The following is a 12,071-nucleotide window of genomic DNA, read 5'->3' on the forward strand; positions in this document are numbered from 1 at the left end:
AAAATTAATACTTTTTTAATCAACATTGGGTGGCAGTTCTATGATTAACTACCTTCCTCCATAGAACAGATTAACATCTCTGATAAATTGTTATATTACTTAAAAGAAAACTAGTATTGTTTCATAATTTTTTTTTTAGTACATCTGTACAACAGGTCTGATCATCTACATCAACAATATGATTTGGTGATCGACTGGACAGAAAATTATAAATAAAAACAAGATTTATGTATGCATATATATATTTTTCTTAATCGATTAAGAATCCTCACAAAATAAACTTTGTGATTCATTCGAAAATTAAATTTTTTTGACACCCCTAATAAACTGACCAATTTTTCAGAGAAATAACTCCCTTGGGGCTTAAATTTTATGACGACATCGGCTTAAGAAAGTTCTTCTCAATAAGAAGAACACGGTGAACAAGGGGCCTCATGTATTAAGAGTTGTGTGTAGTTCCTACTAAAAATAGCCATTCATCAGAATTGGCCTGAGCTCTGCCCAATCACAATTTGGTGATTGTCAGGCTGTCAGTGCTGTGCTCCAATACTTGAACACAGGCTGAAATAAAAAAAAAAAATGTAAGAAGGTGAAGACGAAGATGGATGTTCATGGCCAAAACAGCCCGGGGATAAAGTAGTGCTGCACCCTGTTTGAAAAGATAGTCCTTGCAATTACATGTACAACTTTAGAAGAGGTGGGTGACTCGGATTACCCTGGAATATAAATTTACTGTGTGTCAATTACAACAAAAAGTGCTCACATGCAGATTGGTTTCGTGTAAAAAAATATTTAGTTTGCAATCATTTTTAATTTTAAACATGACAACGCTATTAAAAAGGAGGGTGTGTACTTGGCAAAGGGAAGGAGGCAACACCAGGGCAGAATTGTGGTTTAGAAAGTTTATTAAAACCTGTGATGAATGTGTGGGGTGTGTATGCTACCACTAGTGAATGAATGCGGACGATGTGTGGAATTAACAATGTGGAATTTGCCAGAGGGTGTTGTTGGTGCGTGTTGGATGTATCTTTCATCAAATCCAAGGGGGAAGGCAAAGAGGCAGTCAGCAGGGAGGCAAGCAGTCGGGGGCTGGAGAGAGGCAATGATGTCCGGGTCCAAGCAGTGGTCGAGGATCGGGGAAAGCAAAATTCGGGAGAAGTTTGTGAGGCAAGACACGATCACGGAAAACACAAAAGACATCAAGTCGAGATCGAGGGAGAGCACAAGAAGGCGAGCAAGGAACAAGGGGTGGGGGTGCCAGACGTGATGCTTACTGTCCTGGCGTCGCTGGTCCTTCATGCCGCTCCCTCTTGTCAGGCCCAGGTGCGCTGATGCGTGATTGTCTGCAGCCTTGTCGCTGCGTGGGCGCGCTGTGCCCGGCACGAGCAGGGGCGCGTCCGGGCAAGCAGCCAGAGGAGGAATCTTGACAATCAGTTGCAGGAGCAACACAGGTTAGAGTCCGCGCCGTGACAAAGGATGCATAATACTTTGACTCTTGTTTGATTACTCAATGTATTATTACAACACAGGAGAGCTTCCTGAAGTAGCTGCTGTACGCATTGGTAAAAAAGGGAATTTTGTTTCCTGGCCTTAATCTTTTTTTATTTGTATTTGACTTCATTAAATGTATTTATATTATCATTTGGCACGAGAAGTTCACTCTTGATGCGTCTTAACTCTTTTGTCATGAAGGGTGTATGCCCGGGTTTTGTGCGTGCACACGCTTGAAACACAAGGCCCCAGGTCTTGAGGAGTTGGTCAACACAAGTTGGTCCCGCTTTATTTTAACCTTTTACAACCGCTAGGCACCAGTAGTGTGATTACATTTGTGTTGCTATGATAACCGCCATGCGATACTCTCATCATTCGGGGATGTGAAAAATATTAATATGGCAATATATTGCGATATTTTTCCAACAATGTAATATTGATTTTCTGAGTCTCAATATTGAAATTATACAATTGCAATAAATGCAATTTTTTATGGAATAGGATGTGAATAGAGTGTTATAAATAGCATGGTTTAATAGGAATAGACAAATAGAATAGATTGGGATCTTCTAGCGCAAATACATATTGCACATGTGTGTATACAGTGTACTGTATGTATCTGCAGTGACAAAGTCATCTAGTGTTACAATATTTTGGACACATTTGAGTTCAATGATTGTATATTTGAATTTAAAAAATGTTTATGGACTCACGTTTTGCACTTCACAGAAATATGTGAGGGAGATCACGTTAGGGCAGGGGTTGCCAACCCAAAATGTTGACCATGTTGGACCAAAAATACAAAAAAATAATCTGTCTAGAGCCGCAAAAAGTGCAAAAGCCTTATATAAGTCTTATAATGAAGGCAACACATTACATAAGTGTCAATATGTGCTGTAATAGCCTACTATCAAAATGAATGTGTGTTGCTGGCTGAAGCAAATCTTCAATGACAGAAATGTTGAAAGGTAATATTTATTCTACACATTTTTCGTCCGTTCGTCGGCGATCATTCGAAACGAGTATGATTGTCCTGTTGGTGGGATTGCCTTCAGGCGTGGAATCTTTTTAAAGTGGGGAGACTGGTGCACAGACAGCCAGCACACTGTCCTTGGCAAAGAGAAGGCCAGGGTCCAATGGCATGGAGACCAAGATAATTGGGGGCCCACCTTTGCTGCAGCCTTCCCCCGCCTTTGTGACCGTTGTAGAGCTTCTATGCAACCATCCATCCGCCCACTCCGCCGTTGAGGTCTTTTTCGACGAGGGAGACGCGCCGACTCCAGCAACACTTCTTCGCTGTGGGGAGCTGTGTCCTCTGGCCAGGGAAACCCAGGACGACCGGCACCTCCTCACAGCTGCAGGAGGCTGCCGAATACGGAAAGAAGATAAAAGTAAAGGATATTAAATGAGCTCAAATATACCTCTTAATGAGACATGATGATGCAATGTGTACCTACAGCTAGCCTCAATATCATGTTAGCATTGATTAGCTTGCAGTCATGTGCTGACCAAATATGCCCATACTTGCCAACATTGAGACCTCTGAATTTGGGAGATGGGGGAGCAGGGGGGAATGTGGTTGTCCTGGATGAAATTAAATTCATTTTTTTCCAATAATTTTGGAATTTGCGAGTGTATTTCTTCTTACTCGTCGTCGCCATGTCTCAATCAATCAATCAATCAATCAATGTTTATTTATATAGCCCTAAATTACAAGTGTCTCAAAGGGCTGCACAAGCCACAACGACATCCGCGGTACAGAGCCCACATAAGGGCAAGGAAAAACTCCCCCCAGTGGGACGTCAGTGACAATGACTATGAGAAACCTTGGAGAGGACCGCATATGTGGGATATTATAAAAGTCCAGTCCATAGTGGATCCAACATAACGGTGAGAGTCCATGTCTCTTCGTTCTCCTTCGTCTCCTTCTTGTTGTGTGTGCAGTTGTGCACTGAGCTCCAAAAACCGTAGATGTTATTGTAGCGTCCAGGAAGAGTTAGTGCTGCAAAGGGTTCTGGTTATTTATTCTGTTGTGTTTATGTTGTGTTACGGTGCGGATGTTCTCCCGAAATGTGTTTGTCATTCTTGTTTGGTGTGGGTTCACAGTGTGGCGCATATTTGTAACAGTGTTAAAGGTGTTAATACGGCCACCCTCAGTGTGACCTGTATGACTGTTGACCAAGTATGCCTTGCATTCACTTCTGTGTGTGTGTGTGCTTGAAATTAACATTATCATTAAACCAGTTAAAAGATCATACAACATATCAGCATTTCTTGACATCTTCGAGTAAAGACAATTGTTAAATACTGCGGCTTTTAAAGGGTGAAGGTTTCAGGTGAGAGAGGACGCTAAAGGCAGTGCCTTTAAAGCACGCCCCCAATATTGTTGACAAGGTGGAAATCGGGAGAAATTCGGGAGAATGGTTTCCCCGGGAGATTTTCAGAAGGGGCACTGAAATTCGGGAGTCTCCCGGGAAAACCGGCAGGGTTGGCAAGTATGAAAATGCCTGATTAGCACTCCATACAAGTCAATAACATCAACAAAGCCCACCTTTGTGTATTCACGCACAGCATAAAACGTTTGGTGGACAAAATGAGACAAAGGAGTGGAATATTTTACATGTAAACAAACTGTTGTGTCAGAGTCCACACTATGGCGAGTTCAAGAACTGCCAAAATGAGTAGGACAAAACGAGTGAGACATAAAGAAAATCATATTAAACAGTGGGCTTTCTAACAATTGGGAAGGTTTGTGTCGTGTTTGTCCTCAAACAAAAAGCTCTCTAAAACAAACAAAAAAAATTCCCCCCATATTTTTCCATTTTCAATCCTTTTTTACAAATGCTCCAGGGAGCCACTTGGGTGGCACTAAAGAGCCGCGGGTTGCTGACCCCCGCGTTAGGGAATCCCAGAGGGGATGATTGTGGACCTCCACTTTTAGGTGGAGGTCAACTTGTAAAGGCAGTCTCCCGCCAGGCGGCTCGGGAGAAGCCTGGGGCTCAAGTCAACACACGTAAAAGACACACAGCTTTATTTTAAGAAACCCTGATTGGCTGCAAACGAATCCCAATGCCAGTCTGGAGCAGCTTCTGCATTTGAATAGGAGCAAAGCTCATGTGTAAACATGCCTTATCACAACACCATTATGTATGTGTGTGTTTAGGCAAGCTTTATTTATTTACTACATTGCACAAGTGTCTCTTTAAAAAAACACATGCAGCTCTTTTATTTTCATTACCCTTTGCATATTCTGATATGAAAACAAAGCATTATTTGCTTGTACAATAGCGAAAATCATCAAAGAAGCCCAGAATGCAGTTGTGTGTGTGTGTTAGTGTGGCGTATTATTTAGTAGCAGTGAGAGGCTGGAATGAATTACTTGAATCTTGTTGGAACGTGCGAAAAATACACGTGTATACGCCAACTAATTCAAACTCAAATGCACATGAATGATCCTTTTAAGTGTTTAGACCAGACGTAGTTTGAAAGCATCTTTAAAGGTCCAGATGACCGGAATTTTGCTTAACCATGTAAACAAACAGCCCAAGCTGTTTGTTTACATGCTTTTTTGATTTCTCCTTGCTCATTGGACCATAATTAGAATAAAAACTAAGAATCATCTTTTGGTATGATGAACTTAGTCCATAAGTACACAAAAGTGTACTTCATATTTAGTGACATGCTAATTCTTATTTTTTCACTTTTTTCTCTTCCAAATTCCATTGTATGTTATACTCTTCTGACACCACCAGATGGCAGTATAAGTGTCCACATAAGTGGCCATAAGACCCCAATTCAGTAGTGTACATAATTTTGAAAATAAGAGCGTTTGTACATGAATGCTATTGCTGGTTGTCTCCACAAGCTGGATAGTGTGCACCACAGCACACTGAGATTCATCACCAACTGCGCTCCCCTTACTCACCATTGTGTGTTATACTCAACGGTTAACTGGACGTCTTTATGTGCTCGACGCCTAGATCATTGGTATGTTTTCATCCACAAAACCATTCTGGGTATCAGTCCATCTTATCTATCTTGTCTTTTAAAGAAGAAACAAGGAAGTCACAATCTTCGTTCAATGAATGTTCTGCAATTTGTCATCCCTAAATGAAGAACTGAATTGGGCAAGTATGCATTTAGGTTTTCAGCAACGAAGGCTTGAAATAACCTACAATTGTCCCCGGATAAAAAAAGTTGAATTAATTATTCGGGTGTTACCACTTTGTGGTCAATTGAAAAATGCGGCTGCTAGACTTTTGACAAGAACAAGAAAGTTTGATCATATTAGGCCTATACTGGCACTGGCTTCCTGTGCACTTAAGATGTGACTTTAAGGTTTTACTACTTACGTATAAAATACTACACGGTCTAGCTCCAGCCTATCTTGCCGATTGTATTGTACCATATGTCCCGGCAAGAAATCTGCGTTCAAAGGACTCTGGCTTATTAGTGATTCCAAGAGCCCAAAGAAAGTCTGCGGGCTATAGAGCGTTTTCTATTCGGGCTCTAGTACTCTGGAATGCCCTCCCGGTAACAGTTAGAGATGCTACCTCAGTCGAAGCATTTAAGTCCCATCTTAAAACTAATTTGTATACTCTAGCCTTTAAATAGACCCCCCTTTTTAGACCAGTTGATCTGTCGTCACTCTTTTCTTTTCTGCTGTGCCCCACTCTCCTGCGTGGAGGGGGAAGCACAGGTCCGGTGGCCGTGGATGAAGTGCTGGCTGTTCAGTTGGGACCCGGGGTGGACCGCTCGCCTGTGCATCGGTTGGGGACATCTCTGCGGTGCTGACCTGTCTCCGCTCAGGATGGTCTCCTGCTGGCCCCACAATGGACTGGGCTTTCACTATTATGTTAGATCCACTATGGACTGGACTTTCACAATATTATGCTAGAACCCACATCTGTGGTCCTCTCCAAGGTTTCTCATTTTCATCCCACTGGGTTGAGTTTTTCCTTGCCCTGATGTGGGATCTGAACCGAGGATGTCATTGTGGCTTGTGCAGCCCTTTGAGACACTTGTGATTTAGGGCTATATAAATAAACATTGATTGGGCATCTGCCTCACAATACGAAGGTCCTGTGCAGTCCTGTGTTTCATCCAGGCTCGGGATCTTTCTGTGTGGAGTTTGCGTGTTCTCCTTGTGATTGCATGGGTTCCCTCCGGGTACTCCGGCTTCCTCCCACTTCCAAAGACATGCACCTGGGGATAGGTTGATTGGCAACTCTAAATTGGCCCTAGTGTGTGAATGTGAGTGTGAATTTTGTCTGTCTGTGTTGGCCCTGCGATGAGGTGGCGACTTGTCCAGGGTGTACTCCACCTTCCTGAGATAGGCTCCAGCGACCCCAAAAGGGCCAAGCAGTAGAAAATGGATGGATGGATGATTGATATTTCCCGGCTTACCTGGGAACACCTCGGAATCACCCGGGAAGAGCTGGACGTAGTGGTAGGGGAGAAGGAAGTCTGGGCTTCCCTGCTTAGGCTGCTGCCCCCGCGACCTGACCGCGGATAAGCGGAAGAAGATGGAGGGATGGAGATGGCATTTTCCATGCACTTATTTGCTTTATTCATCCGGCACACGTGGAAAGCCGGTCCGTGAAAATAATGCCTAAATTAAACCGGTTGGGGACCCCTGCACTAAATGTATAAGAAGTTACCCCCCATGCACATCCTTCTACTTTCCTGTGTTGTTGGAAAATGTCCCCCAGGCCACAGTTTGGAAGGCCCTGGTTATTAAAGGCCTACTGAAACCCACTACTACCGACCACGCAGTCTGATAGTTTATATATCAATCATGAAATAATAACATTGCAACACATGCCAATACGGCCGGTTTAGTTTACTAAATTGCAATTTTAAATTTCCAGTGGAGTTTCCGGTTGAAAACGTCGCGGAATGATGACGCGTATGATGACGCGTGTTTGTGACGTTATTGGTTGGAGGGGACATTTTAGCGCAGCACCACTTACGGCTAAAAGTCGTCTCTTTTCATCGTGCAATTACACAGTATTTTGGACATCTGTGTTGCTGAATCTTTTGCAATTTGTTCAATTAATAATGGAGACTATAAAGAACAATGCTGTTGGTGGAAAGTGGTGTATTGCAGCTGCCTTTAGCAACCGATACACAGCCGGTGTTTCTTTGTTTGTTGTGAAGCTTTAACACAGAGCGGTCAAGCGAACATGTTTCTCTACCACATGTCAACCAATTGTGATATTAAGTCGGCTCTTACCGGAGACTTCAGCGGATTGTGTGACCTCCTCCTGCAGCTGTCAAAAAGGCAGCTGTGATCTTGGCTCCTCCATTGGCTTCTCTCAGAGATACTGGCGTTCACAGCAGCCCTTTGACTTTCAGGTATGCCTTTATAATCTCACTAAAACACTATTAACACAATAAGCAGATAAGGGATTTTCCAGAATGATCCAAGTAAATGTGTCTAATAACATCTGACTAGCCGTCGCCTTTTTTTCAATTTATTTTTAGTGCTTCACTTTAACTTTCCTCATCCACATACTTACGGCTAAAAGTCGTCTCTTTTCATCGCATAATTACACAGTATTTTGGACATCTGTGTTGCTGAATTTTTTGCAATTTGTTCAATTAATAATGGAGACTATAAAGAAGAATGCTGTTGGTGGAAAGCGGTGTATTGCAGCTGCCTTTAGCAACTGATACACAGCCGGTGCTGGCTGTGTATCAGGATGAGGAAAGTTAGAGTCAGAGGGCATTCACCGCAGCCCTCCGACTTTCAGGTATCAATCAATCAATGTTATATAGCCCTAAATCACTAGTGTCTCAAAGGGCTGCACAAACCACAAACCACTACGACATCCTTGGTAGGCCCACATAAGGGCAAGGAAAACTCACACCCAGTGGGACGTCGGTGACAATGATGACTATGAGAAGCTTGGAGAGGACGAAAGCAATGGATGTCGAGCGGGTCTAACATGATACTGTGAAAGTTCAATTCATAATGGATCCAACACAGCCGCGAGAGTCCAGTCCAAAGCGGATCAAACACAGCAGCGAGAGTCCCGCTCACAGCGGAGCCAGCAGGAAACCATCCCAAGCGGAGGCGGATCAGCAGCGCATAGATGTCCCCAAGACGATACACAGGCAAGCAGTACATGGCCACCGGATCGGACCGGACCCCCTCCACAAGGGAGAGTGGGACATAGGAGAAAAAGAAAAGAAACGGCAGATCAACTGGTCTAAAAAGGTAGTCTATTTAAAGGCTAGAGTATACAAATGAGTTTTAAGGTGAGACTTAAATGCTTCTACTGACGTGGCATCTCGAACTGTTACGACTTTATAACCTCACTAAAACACAATTAACACAATAATCAGATAAGGGATTTTCCAGAATTATCCTGGTAAATGTGTCTAATAACATCTGAATAGCCGTCGCCTTTTTTTTTTTGTGCTTCACTCTAACTTTCCTCATCCACAAATCTTTTATCCTCGCTCGAATTAATGTGGAACTTATCGCTTTCTCGGTCCGAATTGCAATTGCTGCTGGTGGCTATGATTATAAACAAGGTGAGGATGTGAGGAGCCCTACAACCCGTGACATCACGCGCACATCGTCCGTTACTTCCGGTACAGGCAAGGCTTTTTTTATTAACGAACATAAGTTGCGAACTTTATCGTCGATGTTTTTTACCAAATCCTTTCAGCAAAAATAAGGCAATATCGCGAAATGATCAGGTATGACACATAGAATGGACCTGCTATCCCCGTTTAAATAAGAAAATCTCATTTCAGTAGGCCTTTAAGACTTGAAGGGGGAGGTTGACTGGAGGTTTCTGCGGGAGACGAAGGAAGTCAGATGACTCGTATGATGACGAGTGTTTGTGACGTTATTGGTTGGAGGGGACATTTTAGCGCAGCACCACTTACGGCTAAAAGTCGTCTCTTTTCATCGTGCAGTTACACAGTATTTTGGACATCAGTGTTGCTGAATCTTTTGCAACTTGTTCATTTAATAATGGAGACTATAAAGAATGCTGTTGGTGGAAAGTGGTGTATTGCAGCTGCCTTTAGCAACTGATACACAGCCGGTGTTTCTTTGTTTGCTGTGAAGCTTTAACACAGAGCGGTCAAGCGAACATATTTCTCTACCACATGTCAACCAATTGTGGTATTAAGTCTGCTCTTACCGGAGACTTCAGCGGATTACGTGACCTCCTCCTGCAGCTGTCAAAAAGGCAGCTGTGATCTTGGCTCCTCCATTGGCTTCCCTTAGAGACACTGGCGTTCACCGCAGCCCTCCGACTTTCAGGTATGACTTTATAATCACACTAAAACACTATTAACACAATAAGCAGATAAGGGATTTTCCAGAATTATGCTAATAAATGTGTCTAATATCTGAATAGCCGTCGCCTTCCCCCCCCCCTTTTTTTTTGTAGTGTTTCACTCTAACTTTCCTCATCCACAAATATTTCATCCTCGCTCAAATTAATGGGGAAATCGTCGCTTTCTCAGTCCGCTTGCTGCTGGTGGCTATGATTATAAACAATGTGAGGATGTGAGGAGCACTACAACCCGCGACGTCACGCGCTCATCGTCTGCTACTTCCGGTACAGGCAAGGCTTTTTTATTTGCGACCAAAAGTTGTGAACTTTATCCTCGATGTTCTCTACTAAATCCTTTCAGCAAAAATAAGGCAATATCGCGAAATGATGAAGTATGACACATAGAATGGACCTGCTATCCCCGTTTAAATAAGAAAATCTCATTTCAGTAGGCCTTTAAGGCTTGAAGGGGGAGGTTGACTGGAGGTTTCTGCGGGAGACGAAGGGAGTCAGACAGGCGACAAGCAGTGCGGGGTAAAGGCTGGGAGTGAGAGGCTGAGCCAATGAGAAGAAGACTTCCACTCCTTCTCTCCTGCCGGGCTTGGCTCACTTCGGCGCGCCCTGTAATTAGGAGCTCCACTTGTGGCTTAGGCGCCGCCACCGTGGACCGCTTTAGGAAGGCCAGCTCCACACTCTTTTTCTTTTCTCCTCCAAACACTCGCCGGGACGTCGACATCCTCAACAATGAACGGGCAGCCGTCACCTGCGTTCGAGGACAAGAAGCCGAACCTCCGCGCGTCCCCGAGCCTTCCGGAGCCCTCCCCCGCAGACATGGGCTTCTACGGCGGCCACGGGGCGCTCCATGGCTCGCAGGATTTTTACGCGGCGCAGCAGCCCTACTCGGCCCAGCACATGAGCCCGTACTCGTACAGCCACTACAACCTGAACGGGATGGTCCCGAGTGGAGCCTTCTCTTGCGGCAAAAGTGAGTACACCTACCCGCACTCGGTGTACAGAGAGCCGGGGTGCTTCAGCAGAGAGGCGCCACCAACACTGCCGGACACAGGTGAGTGACTTCTTCCTATTAAAGTACTCATGCTTCATTCCAACACTTTTATCTTTGTATTTGTAAGGGAACATGTTAGTTTACACCAATAAATACAGAAACATGTTAATATTAATCTCCACGTGTGTTCGTAAAACTGTCGCATACAAAAACGTTGTTTTTTTTACTTTCAAAATTGTGCCTAATAATTTCCTCGATGTTTTATTTATCTACTTACTTTATTATTTTTTATTTATTTACTTTTTACCCATGATTGTCTATACCAGTGGTTCTCAACCTTTTTTCAGTGATGTACCCCCTGTGATTTTTTTTTTTAAATTCAAGTACCCCCTAATCAGAGCAAAACATTTTTGGTTGAAAAAAAGAGATAAAGAAGTAAAATACAGCACGATGTCATCAGTTTCTGATTTATTCAATTGTATAACAGTGCAAAATATTGCTTATTTGTAGTGGTCTTTCTTAAACTATTTGGAATAAAAGATATACAAATAACTAAAAACTTGTTGAAAAATAAACAAATGATTCAATTATAAATACAGATTTCTACACATAGAAGTAATCATCAACTTAAAGTGCCCTCTTGGGGGATTGTAATAGAGATCCATCTGGATTCATGAACTTAATTCTAAACATTTCTTCACAAAAAGAGAAATCTTTAACATCAATATTTGTGGAACATGTCCACAAAAAATCTAGCTGTCAACACTGAATATTGCATTGTTGCATTTCTTTTCACAGTTTATGAACTTATGTTCCTATTTTGTTGAAGTATTATTCAATAAATATATTTATAAAGGATTTTTGAATTGTTACTATTTTTACAACATTTAAAAAAAATCTCATCCACCCCTTGGCATACCTTCAAGTATCCCCAGGGGTACGCGTACCCCCATTTGAGAACCACTGGTCTATACCAGTGGTTCTCAAATATATATACTAGTGGTTCTCAAATGGGGGTACGTGTACCCCTGGGGGTACTTGAAGGTATGCCAAGGGGTACGTGAGATTTTTCAAATATATTCTAAAAATAGCAACAATTCAAATATCTTTTATAAATATATTTGAATAATTATTCAAAAAAATATGAATGTAAGTTCATAAACTGTGAAAAGAAATGCAACAATGCAATATTCAATATTGACAGCTAGATTTCTTTTGTGGACATGTCCCATAAATATTGATGTTAAAGTTTTCTTTTTTGTGAAGAAATGTTT

At 42.6% G+C, this 12,071-nt stretch overlaps 1 protein-coding gene and 1 pseudogene across 1 annotated transcript in view; one reads left to right on the forward strand and one right to left on the reverse strand.

Annotated features, from left to right (window-relative positions):
- The window catches only part of LOC133541814 (homeobox protein Dlx4a-like), a 110,836-nt pseudogene that overhangs the window by 5,581 nt on the left and 93,184 nt on the right, over positions 1 to 12,071 (reverse strand).
- Positions 10,296 to 12,071, forward strand: part of LOC133541078 (homeobox protein Dlx3b-like) — a 53,995-nt gene continuing 52,219 nt past the window's right edge. Inside the window, exon 1 of the mRNA XM_061884165.1 lies at positions 10,296 to 10,857. Coding sequence (XP_061740149.1) covers positions 10,536 to 10,857 — 322 coding nt within the window. The 5' untranslated portion in view covers positions 10,296 to 10,535. The remainder of the gene's footprint in view (positions 10,858 to 12,071) is intronic.

Source organism: Nerophis ophidion, linkage group LG23 (genome assembly GCF_033978795.1).
Source record: "Nerophis ophidion isolate RoL-2023_Sa linkage group LG23, RoL_Noph_v1.0, whole genome shotgun sequence".
NCBI lineage: Eukaryota > Metazoa > Chordata > Actinopteri > Syngnathiformes > Syngnathidae > Nerophis > Nerophis ophidion.